Source organism: Poecilia reticulata, linkage group LG18 (assembly GCF_000633615.1).
Source record: "Poecilia reticulata strain Guanapo linkage group LG18, Guppy_female_1.0+MT, whole genome shotgun sequence".
In the NCBI taxonomy this organism is placed as follows: Eukaryota; Metazoa; Chordata; class Actinopteri; order Cyprinodontiformes; family Poeciliidae; genus Poecilia; species Poecilia reticulata.
This window is the reverse complement of record NC_024348.1, coordinates 12960406-12975853: the sequence shown is the minus strand read 5'-3', so window position 1 is coordinate 12975853 and position 15448 is coordinate 12960406. Positions and strand designations below refer to the sequence as shown.

General features: G+C 37.9%; 1 protein-coding gene across 1 annotated transcript; it reads left to right on the top strand.

The window, feature by feature from the left end:
* Positions 1–730: 730 nt before the first annotated feature.
* LOC103480634 (NACHT, LRR and PYD domains-containing protein 12-like) lies at positions 731–15448 on the top strand. The gene is made up of 11 exons (XM_008435657.2): positions 731–935; positions 3015–3111; positions 3187–3285; positions 3769–3840; positions 7651–7726; positions 8129–8342; positions 9934–11728; positions 11831–12004; positions 14123–14296; positions 14766–14812; positions 14908–15448. The coding sequence occupies exons 2-11, from the start codon at positions 3041–3043 to the stop codon at positions 15441–15443; spliced, it is 3258 nt and encodes a 1085-aa protein (XP_008433879.1). The 5' UTR covers positions 731–935; positions 3015–3040; the 3' UTR covers positions 15444–15448.

The following is a 15448-nucleotide window of genomic DNA, read 5'->3' as shown; positions in this document are numbered from 1 at the left end:
CGAGCACGCGCGTATTTTGCCGCGTGGGCGGGGCGGAGCGGCAAGAAGACGCAGGGGGAACCGTATCTGATGGGGAAACGCGGATTGACGTAACAACTGTTATGTGTCCCGTGAAATGACAGATCCAGTGACGTCATTTGAGATATCGTGAAAGGAATTTTGACTAGTCAAAATGTAATTAAGATATCTTGAATTATTATTCTTATTAGTCAGAATGTAAATACAGATATCTTAAATTACCATTCCGGATAGTCAAAATGTAGTTTTGTCTTGTCAAAATGCATGTTTAGATATCTGGAATGTAATGACGGATAGTCAGACGAAACCGAATTTATGTTAGAACGGCTTGCCATAGAAGAAACGCGGTCACTCCGAAATAGAGCCGAGCCGAGCACCTGTTGAAAAGGGACATAAGTGGGGTGAAGCTGATTTTATGTTAACGCGGCCTGCCATAAAGACACAGTCGTACCAAAGTCAGATTATAAATTCGCTTAACAAAATGTAAAAACGAAACCCATTATAACACACAGGGGGAAACACTGAGACTGGAGATGTATCTCCAGTGCCAGTAAAAAAGGACAATTGAAAATATATTTTCATTGTCAAAATGTAGTTGTTTCTAGTCAAAACTTGTTTTGACGAAACCGATTGTATACTAAACTGGCCTGCCATACTCACAGGCCTCACATCAATATCCCTCCTTCGTAGCGGAGAGTCAGAGCAGAGCCAACATGCAGGTAGCCACTAATGATATGGTTTACAGTAAACAAAACCATAAACTGAGGAACAAGAAATAGGAAAACTAAACAGAACTAGATGTGAATCAGGGATGGAAACAGAGAATCGCTTTTCTCACCTGGAGGAAGAACCTAAACATTTCTGACACTAAATTTTCACTTATTTTTTCTGTGTTGCAGATCAACTTCAAACTGAAGGTAAGTCAATCGGTTCATTGCGGACGAAAACAGGGGAAACACTAATTAACCTGTAGGATTACTCTTTATGATTTATTTCTCATTATTTGGCCAAACAGCAGCTGTTTAGTCACGATGAACGATCCGAACGGGTCTCGTTTATTTTCGCTATTTATTTCTAACAGAAATAAATAGCGAAATATATATAAACATTTTGTTTATACAGTCTGCTATATGTGACTGACATATACAGTCACATATAGCAGACTGTATATGTCCTCACATATTGTGTGCACACTGCTAAAGTGAAACTAAAATTGTTCACGCATATTGTCTGCACAGTTTAGTTTACACTGTACAGTGTGTGTTGGTTTGCTGTTGGTTTAACGCTGAAACATTGTTATTGTTGAACATCATTTACTTATAACTACATGAAAAATTAATTATAACTTAAGGCGGATCTCCGTCAACATTTGCAGATAACTTTTTGTCTGTCTAATGACATAATTTTATTAAAACAAATGTTATGATCAGTTTACTCAGTACTTTAGTAGCCTTTTAATATTGTTTTTACTCTTAGACAGCTACGTTTTACTTTTCCTTGAGTAAAAAGTCAAATTACTCTAATTTGAGTGTAATTTTTAGGTAGCTACCTACTTTATCCACCTCTGACTATAATTAATTTTTTTTTTTTTAAACTCAGAAAACTATGGAGTCTAACATGCTTCTAAATCTTGTATAGATGGATTTATTTTTATTTTTTATTAATTGAATATATAGGCATCATTCATAGGACTCCGTGAAGTCCTATATGACGGAAGTACTTAGAGCAGGGAGAGTCCATGTTAGCTAAGGCCCTGGTAATAATATCTAAAATGAATGTGTTCTGTCTTACAGAAGAAGTGTTCATACACATCTTGTTACGTTAAAACCACAAATTACATTATAATTTCTTTGGATTATTAGTGACAGATCATCAAAGTAGATTTGTGACTAATAGCCATGTCAACAGATGCTGTGGGGCATAAAAGTTAAATATGGAGTCATTGTGTTGGTTTATTGTGTTTTTCAACTGCATAACCCAAAGTTTCTTTGAACTCTTTCTAAGAACACTGTTTGATCCTACTTGTTTGCTTAAATGGTCGTATTAAAAGCAAAGTTCTGGGTTCAGTTTGCACAAATGGTCAAATTAATAAAAGTGTTGAAACCTGAGCCCTGGGATGGTTTGACCTTTTCCTCTCTCCTTTTCCTACATACTCATTTTGTTTTGTTTCGTATTTTACATTGAGGAACAGCTGAAGCTCTTGTGATCTCTTGTCTCTCTTCTAATCTAAGTTTTAGCCATTTTTCTATCATTGCCTTCTAGTTTGGCACCGTTTTGTTTTAATGCAGCCTAACCATGTACCTCGCCCAATCCTTTGAGAATAAGTCCAGGCATGAGAAACTGACAAACTTTTTAAACTTTGCTGCAAGTTTCATGCATGGATTATGTATTTGATGTTGTATTTCTAGGTCTGATTTCTCCCTCTATTTTTTAATTTAATTTTGACACATATAACAGACTTTATATGTCCTCACATATTGTTTGTACACTGCTAAAGTGAAACCAAAATTGTTCACGCATATTGTCAACATAGTTTAGTTTACACTGTACAGTGTAAATGTTTACAGTGTGAACATACAGTGTGTACACATCATCCTCCATGTTCAAGGTCTCTCCACCAATTGTTCCATAACATAGGTTGGCATTTACAGAACATTATCTGACATTTGTTATATTGTATTGCACTAATATTAAATGATTAATCATATTTATTAGCAGTTCAAAGTGTAAACACACAGATATGAAGTTTGAAGTTTCCTTTTATGTTTTAATAACAGGAACAGGAATATTTAAACATTTTGTTTAAATATTCAGTAGGAAGTACCGAATCAGTTCCTGTGTTTTTTGTCAGATCCTTTTTGTGTTTCTTTGTTGGCTAGTATTACAGTCAGCTGATAGTTTTATTGAACAAATGATGTGAGAAAATAACAATATTTGTAGAGCTGTTGTACAGGTGATTCATCGTCTCTACAGATTAATATAAAAACTGTTTGCAGATTGATGTGGCTCTGAACTCGCCATCATGGATCAGAGTGAGGAGCTGAAAGAAGGAGAAACTTTGCCTCAAACTGAGAACCAGAGCAAAGCCAAGAGGTGAAGAGACTTTCTACTGATTTTATGTCTTCACTCTGTCAGAGCAAAGCATAACTTTAAAAACTTTATTTACAGAAAACAATCTGAAGATGAACTGGAACCAGAATCCTGGGAAAATAGGTCCAAAGGGGATTTTATTGATTTTAAATCAAACCAGCCTTCATCTAGAAAGAGGTGAGCTACATCTAAATAATCTATCTATGTAAACTGTGATGTACTGTAGTATAAAAAAGTATTTGCCAATGGAATAAATATTTGTAATGTTTTATTGTACTTTTATTTTGCTTTAATGATTTAATAATTTATCAGGTCAGGTCAGACCTGGTGAGGCTGTTAAAACAGAAGCAACAAATTTTGTTAATCACAGTTAAATTATGATGCAGTAATTAGTGGATTATATTCTTAAGGTTGGCTGAATATATGGTAACTAACAGGTGCAGAAACACAGTAAATAATAAAATACGCTGAAAACACATGAATGATTCAAACTCCAAAACACACAAAGACAAATGAAATCACAACAAAATAGAAGTACAAAACATTGTGTTTATGTGTTTTGCTGTTTGTACTGTGTTTGCAGGCCATTTCACCGTTTTGTTGTGCAATTGCACCTGTCAGCCACTGTACTTTTACTGTCCATATTCTTTTACATGACAGAGTTCAGGACTCCCATCCCAGCTGTTCATCTGGACAACTGTCAGAAATAAACCAACCTCCATCTCCAAAGAGGTGAGTTGTTTGTAAATCTTGTAACTTGGTATATCTGGGCATTTGTTTTGTTTTGTTACCATCTTGACCTTTTCACCAACCAGCTGAATACAGGAAGTGCAGCCGACATTATGTGTTCAACAGCATTCAGCTCGCCTTACTTTTCTTTTGTAGCTGACATCCTGGTTACGTTTTAAAAAGAGTATGAGCATTTATCCTGTATTTGCATCTGAAGGTGACAGTTGATATGGTGAGAGCACTATTTGCTTTTGCTTTGCATATCATTTGTTTGGAGACACGCCCAACTGTGGGCATGGTTTTATGTTTGTATCCTGGTACAGATGTATCCTAGCAGCTTGGAAAAATGAGTTCAGATGCTGGGATGTTTTACTTGTGTGCCAAATAGGTTTCATTTTGAAATTTGACAGAGTTTGACATTTCTAATAGATGTATAGATCTAACAGATTTGGTTAATCTTCACCATTAGATGGTCTGTAGGATGAAACTTTGAACACCGAAGAGAGCAGAGCAGAGGGACAGGTGATGGACTCTGGGGAAAAAAAGGAATACTGTTGGGGTTTCAGGAAATGATTGATGCAGACTGCTGCAGCTATTTATTCTTTATTTCTTTATCAATTTGAAATTTGTTAGTTTATTCTTAGTTTACTTTATTTTTTTTGTATTATTTACAAAGTTTATTTGTAGGTTAATAATTGTTGATTTTCTTTATTTTTGGTTTCATTATTTTTGTTATTGTCTATGCTATTGTGAAGAAGCTGTTGTCTATCATGGTCAACAAGCTGCACCCTCTCCACCACACAGTGGACAGACAGCGGAGCACTTTCTCACACAGACTGCTTCAGCTCCGTTGTCGTAGGGACAGATACAGGAAATCTTTCCTGCCACAGGCCATCACTTTATATAACAAACGTTAAGTTACCATTGTACATATCGGTCCATAAATCAATATTGTACAGATTGTTTACAAAGCACTATTGTACAGATTGTACAGATTATTAATATTCACTGTTTATATTGTACAGAATCTTACATCTTACATTCTACATTTTATGCATTTTATTTTATTTTTATACTTTTATTTTATATTTTTTATTTTGTAATTTGATCTGTGTGTATGTGTTTGCTGCAGCTGCACAGTAATTTCCCGGTTGGGATGAATAAAGTACTTCTATTCTATTCTATTCTATTCTATTCTATTCTATTCTATTCTATTCTATTCTATTCTATTCTATTCTATTGTTTCTCTAAGCAAGACAAGAAGAACTGTGGGCCCACTTTCCATGAGTATAGGGACTGGTACAGTTCCAGCATGCAGTGGGTTTGGGGCCTTTTCACCAGAGCAGGAGAGGCAGCAGGAAACAATGAAAAGTTTGAACTTTGTTATTTGCTTGCCAAACTGGACAAAATAAACCATAAAGAGCAACATTCATATTTTAGAGATTGGACTTCTTTTGTCTGCGTACAAAACGTCACCCCAGTGCTTCAGTAGTGGCTCATTGATGGAACATTTATTAGATGTTTGGTTTGACAAACATTCACTAGGCTCTTATTTGTCAGGAGTACAGAAGACTGGACAGATAATATGATTGGAGAGACGAGTAAGAAGGTGCTTGGTGACGTCTGGAAGGGGGTAAGTAGATAATGAGACTTGGTGGTGAAAAAGTCCAGGAGACACACAAAGAAGAAATGGGTCACTGAGAGGACCGAGGAGAGTAGATGGGAGCACAGAGTCACAGTGCATGATGAAGGTTTGGCTGGTGAAAGTCAAAGGACGTATAATGGCCTGTATTCTAGGTTAGACAGGATGAGGAGGATAATGACTTGTACAGGTTGGTGAGGCAGACAGATAAGGACCAAAAGGACATGTAGCAGGTTTGGCTGATAAGAGTAAGGATGGAAATGTACTGATAGATGGAAAGTGTGTGTGGGGAAGATAGAAAATGACAGAATGTAGAGAAAACTGATCTGTTCAAACATTTTCACTTTGGTCTTCTGATGCTCTATTTTTTCTGTTTTCTATTTTAATTTTTTTACTTTTACTTTTTGTAAGCTGACCTTGTACGCTGTTAAAATGAAACTCAAACTAGAATATATAGTCCATACGCAAAAGACTATGTGTGAATAAAAATGAAGTGTGTTACACTAAACACACCATCTCCAGGATGGAACATGGTATTGGCAGTGTCATAAAGGGGAGAGTTATTTTCTGTGCCATGACAAAGAAGCTTATCTTTAGCCTGCCAAAAGTCTTTTCTTTTTTATGAATTGCATTGTCAAAACAAATGAAAAACAAAGTTCAAGAATAACCTGTTGAAGCTCACTGGGTTTATAAGCAAAGCTTTGGAATTTAGGATGAATTGTCAAAACTGGGTTTTTGGATTTGGTTTTGCTTATTTCTGTTTCTCTGTTCCTCTTTAGTTTTATCAGTTATTTTCTAATTCATTTTTGCTTTACCCTTTTTGGTCTTTGTAGTTTCATTGATTAATACTTATTTTTGTTAGAATTGTCTTGTTTTTCATTTATTTCAGTCCCTTGTAGTTTTTCTAGTTATGTTCACTTCTTATTCTTACTTTAGGTGGAGTCAGTCTTGAGTGTCAGTTATTTTCTGTTCCAGGTTATCAAGTTTGGTTTTTCTAGTCATTCTAATTTCCTTAGTTCTTTGATCAGTCTTGTTTCTGTTAGACCTTTTATAGTTTCCCCTCCTGTATTTGTCTCCTATTTATCATGTTTTCTTTAGTCTTAGAGTTTCTTTAGTGTTAGTTATTTCCAGCCTCCTGGTGTTTCCTTCCTCACTTTTTTGTGCTCCCATGTATCTTCCCAGTTTCCCTGTGCCACCTTCTCCCTGCCCTCACCCTGATCAATGCTTTAGCGACTCACACTTGTTATTAGCTCATCAGCTCCATTTGTTCTCACCACCTCCGAGTGTATGCATTCTTCTCTCTATCACTAGTTGCCATTCGTTCCTTTACTTACCTCCTGTTCTCCTGCTCCTTGTTGCCCTGCATCCTTCTTCTTGGTTCCTGTGTCCTCAGTTTGGACGGGTCTTTTTTTGGATTTTTACTACCTGGACTTTGTATTTTTGTAAGTGACCAGAACCAGGGTTTTTGGTTCTGGATTAAATTCATCTTCACCACATTATGAGTCCTGCCTGGTGATGGGCAGATGAGGCCTCATTGGGTGTGGAGCACATTTCCCACATTGTCTTGAAACTGTGTTGCCGTGTCGCTTGCAGTGACATCTGCTGGATTTAAAAAGTCATTGCAGGCAAATTCAATAAAGACTCAACAATGTTCATTCATGTTTTTATTAGAAACATCAGCTGCTATAACAGCTTTGGGCCGAGGCCATTGCGCTGTTTACAAACTATTTCTCCTGCTTTTGAAAACAGCTTTTCACAGGACTCTAATGATGAGGATGGCATACATAGAAATTTAATTGCAAGTTTGTATAAGATAGGGTGATGACTTGTAGAGGATCCGGTGATCTTGGTGTGTTTGCCTCAGAGATCAATAATGGCATCGATGGTGACATTTGAGTTGGCCTTGCTCTCTTCGACTTCCATGTTCACCTGCTGCCACAGGTTGTTGTCAGAAAAAAAAAGCATCTGGTTTCATCTTGTTTGCTCGCCGCATGTGCCGAGGTTTCTGTGTCGTCTGGCCCATCACTACTCCTGCCTGCTGCTATTGGGTCCACCTTCTACACCTCATCATGACATTAATTTTGTTACCTGTCTGGATCTCCAAAAACTTTCTTTTTCATGTGTGTGTGGAGAGCCATAATGTGAGCAAAGTATTTATGATTCCTCCACAGAGTGAAGCAGATCTCAGAGGTTCCTAGTGGTCAGTCTGCCCAACAGCATCAAAAAGAGCTGGACTCCATATTTATGGTCAGTATATGTACATCTACTGCTTTCTGTCAGTTGTGTTCATAGTCATCTCTATGCTGCAAATTATAAACCAGTGGATTGGCAGGCTATGGTTTATGGCCTTTTCCATCAGCACCTATTTTATTCTAACAACCTCTCACAATTAGCTCTTTAGCTCCACTGGGATCACAGTGAACAGCACCTCAGAAGAAAACTGACGAGAGTCTGTTGAGGGAAATTTGCTTTTGAGTGAGAGTTGATGGAAATATTGTGTAAATAATTCAGAGTACATTTACAATAAAATTCTACTGTTTAAAAAATGTTAATAGGTCATTCCCCCAACTCACAAACCTCTGAATTTACTGTTTGTTCACAGCATTGGATAAACCATTGAGGTCTTAGTTGTCTATTATTCCATTTTAGGAGCTGAAAAAGAAGATTTTCACCTTTGAGGAAAGTGAGCTGAAAAAGATCCAAATGGCTCTGGGTTCAGATGAGCCAGAAGGTTCAGATGAGAATGAGGAGGATGAAGAAAAGAAACATCAGATGATCAGCAGCAGAGAAGCATTTGAGAAGATCACACAGCACTTCCTGAGGATGATGAACCAGGAGGAGCTGGCTGACCGTCTTCAGAGCAGTAAGATGATTTCTGTAAAGAGTGTAATTTTTTTGTAAAGATTAATTGATAAATGAATCTTTTCTTCCAATGGTGGTAAGAGTTTGTCCCACAATCTATAAGTTGCCGGTTTGATACCTGCTCCATCCAGGCTGCTGTATGGCAGCCAGACCTCTGTTAGATACATATTTAGAGGCTCCAGAATGAGATTCAAATACATTTGTTGCACAGTGGAAAATGTGTTTTTGTTTTTTTATTTATTTTGGTTTTCCCCTTTTACACCTCAAAGACACTCTAAATTGAATCTGGAGATGGAGCACAGTAATTAGCTGTATTTGCAAAAACTAATGATGCAAGATAAAAGGAGCTAAAGTAGAAGGAAGGGGAGAACAGATTTGGTGGAATACAGATGCATTCCAGGTGAGGCGTGAGAGGGATCCCTGCACTGAGCTCAGAGTCCCAGGATTTGGACAGGTGGTCCAGGCTCCTCTCTGCCCAGATGATCAGGGCAGAGAGGAGCCTGAGGACTGGCGTGGTTCCAGAGCGTCGCAAAATCAGCTGTGTGCAGGCCTGAAGAGTACACTACAGACAGATTGCTACAGTTTGAAGCAACACAGCAAGCAGGACTCAATCAGTGGCTCCTGGTACCAAATGTGGCCTCTGACCTGGTGACTGACCAATATCTAGAAGATAAACAGGTTTATTTATTGAGTGTACTGTTGAGGGGAATTGGAGTAAATTATTTCCAACCAGATATTTGTTCCTTGAGTTTTTGAGTTGTTTGTTCCCCCTTGTACCTAAGACAGAGTTTGGCTCCAGACTGGTCAAACATTTACATTATGATGTTTACAAATGTTCAGTCTCCATTCTGAAGTCTCTGGGTGCCAGACTGTGCATTTTGAGGAGTTTCCTTGTTTTGAAAACTGACTGATTGACAGACCCCAGCAGTGACGTTAAATAGCCAAATGTGAGCTAGATTAGAGTAGATTTTTCAATTGTTCCACTGAAGGTTTCAGCCCATCAGAGTAGATGTTTTCTCTTTTTCAACCTTTCATGTGTTTTTGGAGGAATTTTTTTTGACAATTGTTCCTCATTTAGATGTTGCGTAGTTGGACTTATTTTGGTGAACATTTTTTGTATTTTGTTATGATGCGTAACCATAGAAACAGAAAATGACGATTAACATCAGGAAAGACGTTGCTGCCTGTGTAATATAGAAAATATTTTTTGAACCTTCCACGTCATCTGCATTTAGCCTCTTTCACTGAAGTTAGTGCACTTTAGAATCCCAGTAGTTCAGTATTTTCTTGTCTGTGTGTTTTATTTCAGTAGCAAAATTTGAATATATTATATGTTGAAAATATTAGGATTAAATAATATCTCAGTTAATGGCATATAAAAACTGAAAAGTACATGCAACTTTAATGTTTTTATCTAAAGACCTCAGTTGTATTTTACATCTAAATCTGGAAAGATTTTAAATGGTGGGTTTTCATATGTTTTGTTTTAGAAGCTATAAAAATTTAACCGACAGAAAAGATTAGTAATAATTTTAAAGTTAAATATAGAAGTGAAGAAATTATTTTTATTAGGTTTTTTTGCATTCACTTAGAATCATTCATCACCTGTCAACAAACACTAAAGTCTAACCTGAAGAAGAAGTTCCAGTTTGTGTTCGAAGGAATTGCTAAATCAGGAAATCAAACGTTTCTGAATCAGATCTACACAGAGCTCTACATCACAGAGGGAAGATCTGGAGAGGTCAATGATGAACATGAGGTCAGACAGATTGAAAAAAAGTCCTGGAAACCAGACAGACCAGAAGCAGCAATTAGACATGAAGACATATTTAAACCCTCACCTGAAAGAGATGAACCAATCAGAGCAGTGATGACAAAGGGAGTGGCTGGCATTGGAAAAACAGTCCTGACACAGAAGTTCACTCTGGACTGGGCAGAAGACAAAGCCAACCAGGACATCCAGTTCATGTTTCCCTTCACATTCAGAGAACTGAATCTGTTAAAAGATGAACAGTTCAGCTTGGTGGAGCTTGTTCACCATTTCTTTAGTGAAACCAAAGGAATCTCCAGGTTTCAAGAGTCAAAGGTTGTGTTCATCTTTGATGGCTTGGATGAGAGTCGACTTCCACTGGACTTCCACAACAATGAGATCCTGACAGATGTAACAAAGACCACCTCAGTGGATGTTCTTGTGACAAACCTCATCAGAGGGAAACTGCTTCCCAAAGCTCACCTCTGGATAACCACAAGACCTGCAGCAGCCAATCGGATCCCCACTGAGTTTGTTGGCATGATGACAGAGATCAGAGGATTCACTGACCCACAAAAAGACGAGTACTTCACTAAAAGATTTAAATATAAGAAGCAGGCAAGCTTGGTAATCTCTCACATAAAGAAATCCAGAAGCCTCCACATCATGTGCCACATCCCAATCTTCTGCTGGATCACTGCTACAGTTGTGGAAGACATGTTGAACAGGAAAGATGGAGAAGATCTGCCAACGAGCCTGACTGAGATGTTCATCCACTTCCTGGTGGTACAAACCAAACTGAAGATCATCAAGTACGATGGAGGAGCTGAGACAGATTCAATCTGGAGTCCAGAGAGCAGGAAGATGATTGAGTCTCTGGGAAAACTGGCTTTTGATCAGCTGATGAAAAGAAACCTGATCTTCTATGAAACAGACCTGGCAGAGTGTGGCATTGATATCAGAGCAGCTTCTACGTACTCAGGAGTTTTCACACAGATCTTCAGAGAAGAGAGAGGGCTGTACCAGAACAAGGTGTTCTGCTTCGTCCACCTGAGTGTTCAGGAGTTTCTGGCTGCTCTTTATGTTCATCTGACCTTCACTGGATCTGGAGTCAATTTGCTGGAAAAATACGAAACAAAATCCAAGGAATTGGAAAAAAGAAACCATGAATCTCCAGAGACAGACATTTACCAGAGAGCTGTGGACATGGCCCTAGAGAGTCCAGATGGACACCTGGACTTGTTCCTCCGCTTCCTACTTGGTCTTTCACTGGAGACCAATAAGCATCACTTAGGAGGCCTTGTGAGACAGACAGAAGAAAGTTCAGCAACTAATAAAGACACCGCCCAGTACATCAAGGAGAAGATGAATAATCATCTGTGTGTTGAGAAAAGCATCAATCTGTTCCACTGTCTAAGTGAACTAAATGATCAGTCTCTGGTGGAGGAAATCCAACAATCTCTACAAACAGGAAGTCTTTCAGCACATCAACTGTCTCCTGCTCAGTGGTCAGCTCTGCACTTCATCCTACTTTCATCAGAGAAAGACCTGGAAATATTTGACCTGAAGGAATACTCTGCTACAGAAGAAGCTCTACTGAACCTGCTGCCCATAACCAAAGCCTCCTGCAAAGCTGTGTAAGTACAGATGTAGTCAGTTTTATAAAAATGCCTATTAATTAATAATAATAATAATAATAATAATGACACAATTACTTTGTACTCCTTCTGTCCTTTAAGACTGAGTGGGTGTAACCTCTCAGAGAGAAGCTGTGAAGCTCTGTCCTCATTGCTCAGCTCAACACCCTCTAGTCTCAGAGATCTGGACCTGAGTAACAACAACCTCAGAGATTTAGGAGTGACGCTGCTGTGCAATGGACTGATGAGTCCTAACTGTGAACTGGAGATTCTCAGGTGAGATTTACTCTGTTTTACATTCTATGCAAAACATACGTCTTACATTTATAAACATGTATAAAGCATACTCAAGTATTGAGTTTTCTTTGACGTGGCAGTAGAGAGCAGTTGCAGCAAAGACAGCCTCACTGCTGATATGTGGGCAAGTCGAGCAAACCATTCAAGCAAAGCATTACTTTCTACGGAAAAAACACAATATAATAGTTTTAGCATAAAAATAAATTTTCCTTACTTGTCCAAGTGAAATAAAATAAAAGTTGTAATTTAACCTGTATAATACCATGCTACTGTAAATATGTTACATGTTTCAGATTAATCGGTATAAATGCAAAATGGTCTCAATGTGAAAATCTTCACTTGTTGTTGTAGGGATGCACTATATATTGTCAACAATATCAGAATCGATGAATGTTAGTTATATTTGCAAATATCAATATTGGTCCAAGCAACAATCAACAACTAAAATATATCTTTCTTTTCCCCCCCAACACATGATTCTTCTTTTCGTTGAAACTCTCCCCCCAGCAACAGCAGTTTGAAAATTGTTTTAACACATTAGAATTTTAGACGTTCAGAATAAATGCTTAAATTTGGTCCCTCTGTATGAAAGCAGTGGCTTTAAACTGCATCTGTAAAGTATTCACAGTTCTTCAGATTTTGTTGTGTTACTGATTTGAGGGCATTTCTTTTTTTTTTTATCTACACCAAGCAGTCACTAACAGGCTTTTACATTGTTAGTGGGACAAAGGGACATTTATTTTGGACACATTTGTACATTTCCTAAAAATGTAGATTTGGAGAAGGTCCTTAGGCATTCGCAATCTTTATCATGGCATTGACGACTCAATTGAGGTGGGGCACCTGATCAATTAAATGTTTCTATAACATTTAACATGTCTAAAGCATATTTTAGACATGTTAGACATTTAACTGATCAGTTAAGCTTAATTTGCTACAGGTAACTTAAGTCAGACAACTTAATTTATCGGTAGTAAATTAAGTTGCCTGAACATGATTTGTAATGGAAAAATTTGTTTATAAAATGTCTCACAGGTGACTTACGACATAAAAAATAAAGGATATTTAGCAGCACTGAATGTACCAAAAAGTACTGAAGTTCCTAGTGTTTATGTTTATTTGTAATGTAAGAAGTTTAGAACCACCAGGACCCTCTCCAATATCAAACTGAGTATTGGTCCAGGGACAATCAGATGACAGGTGAACTTAATTCATGAGCAGGGATATCAGGAAATGAAGGACAGCTGGAACCAATAATAGGGAACGACATGACACATGAGAACTAAATACGGTAGTCTGGTCAAATAAGCATATATGTTGGTTTGGACTCTTCAAGTTGTTAGATCAAGTCAAGAGATGGAAAGTAGGCTAGATTGATAAAATCTAGACTACTTTCTAGTGTGTTATAGAAAGTAGTCTGGAGTGTGTGTTATAATGTGTTGTCAACTGGGGAGATTTGCCAAATCCGACCTGTCCTCCTGAGTCTGAGGTGTCTACTTCCATCACTGGTCTGGTTGAGTGAGAATGGGAGCTTTTTTTGTTTGTTTTGTTCAAGTCAGAAGATTTTTCTGCTTCTGGGATTAAAGGAAGATGATTTTTTGGTGAATTTGAGACTGTTGAGGGTAACAGCAGTTTGACTGCATTATAATGAAGTGACATTAGAAGTTAGCAAAACATAGGAAACATTGCAACTGTTTACAAGAAGATGAAGTTGGCCAGTTGAGGACTGTTTAACATTTTCTGGGTTTGTCTTCATCTGCCTGCTCCAGGATGAGTCCCAAGAAAATCCATTCAATTGGAGAGGATCTGTTGAGATTAATGGGAAATATACCAAGATGTAACTTTGAATTAGCAGAATGTTTTGACCAATATAACCCAACTTTGTCATTCTAATTTTTATATAGTAACACTGGGAGATGGATATAAAATATAATATTTACTATTTGTCAGGCCAACATGCCAGCATGTAAACTGATGCTCAACAGACACAGTTCTCTAACCTTCTTAGCATAGCCAGGTAATCATTGTAACAGTTCTAACTAGTGTGTCACTCTGAGAAAATAATTTTTTAAAACTGTGTTGTGTTTGTGTCTGCAGGCTTTCAGGCTGCATGATCACAGAGGAAGGCTGTGCTGCTCTGGCTTCAGCTCTGACTGTGAACCCATCTCACCTGAAGAAGCTGGACCTCAGCTACAATAATCCAGGAGAGGCAGGAAAGGAGAGTCTAGCAGCTATACTGAAGAATCCAAGCTTCAAACTGGAGTCTTTAAGGTAAGGAAATATTGTCTGCAGCCACACAGTGCTATGCTGATGATTAATACTAAACTCAGGGTTGGTACAGGTGTAAAATATGGCCTGTTTACCATTTATTTAAACAGGCTGAACTTCAACAAACGAAAACAATGCACAATTGCAAAATGGAAAGATAATTCAAGAACAACATTTTTTAGTTATTGCAGTATGTTTATGGTCATTAAATGCTAGTATTTTAACCTTGTTCACAGTCTATATTACTTATGCAGCTATTTGTGTCATGAGAGCCATGACACAAAAACTAAAGAGGGAAAAACAAGCATCTGTTCAGAACTAAACTGATTGTACCAGGAAGATTATAGACATTGGTGACAGAAACTTGGTGATGGGTGTAAAGAAAAGCCTTGAAAATTCACTGAAGTCTAAACTTTTTTGTCCATGTGTGCATCTTGAAAAATACTGATACCATCAAAACTCCTTCTAACAGTATGGAGCCTGCAGGAGAGAAATGGATGACACCAGGTCTGAAGAAGTGTAAGTGTTTTTTTTATTCATGGCAGATTATCTCTTCTTTGCATCAGTGAATTCAGAAAGTTATACATCAGTAATTGCATTGTTTGTTCTTTCAGATTCCCGTCCACTAACAGTCGACCTAAACACTGTAAACAGATTCCTCAAACTTTCTGAAGAAAACGGGAAGGTGACGCGTGTGGCAGAGGAGCAGCCATATCCTGATCATCCAGACAGATTTGATCTCTATCAGCTGCTGTGTACTGATGGTCTGACTGGTCGCTGTTACTGGGAGGTTGAGTGGGTTGGGAAAGTCTATGTATCACTGAATTACAGGAGAATCAACAGAAAAGGAGACAATGATGACTCCTGGTTTGGATTTAATAATAACTCCTGGTGTCTAATCTGCTCAAATGATGGTTACATTGTTTGGCACAATAGTGAAAAAAAAGCCTTAATCTCCGTCTCATCCTCCTCATTTGTCTCTGGCAGAGTGGCCGTGTATGTGGACTGTCCTGCTGGGACTCTGTCCTTCTACAGAGTCTCCTCAGAGACACTGATCCACCTCTACACCTTCAACACCAAATTCACTGAAACTCTTTATCCTGGAGTTGGGTTCAGGAGTCGGACTACTGAGTCCTGGTGCACATTTTAGAGAGT

Excerpts from the sequence above, each read along its gene's own strand:
- LOC103480634 (XM_008435657.2), top strand. The coding sequence starts at position 3,041 with ATGGATCAGAGTGAGGAGCTGAAAGAAGGAGAAACTTTGCCTCAAACT. Across the intron at positions 12,005-14,122 it reads TGTGAACTGGAGATTCTCAG|GCTTTCAGGCTGCATGATCA; the intron begins GTGAGATTTACT and ends TTGTGTCTGCAG. Across the intron at positions 14,813-14,907 it reads GACACCAGGTCTGAAGAAGT|ATTCCCGTCCACTAACAGTC; the intron begins GTAAGTGTTTTT and ends TTGTTCTTTCAG.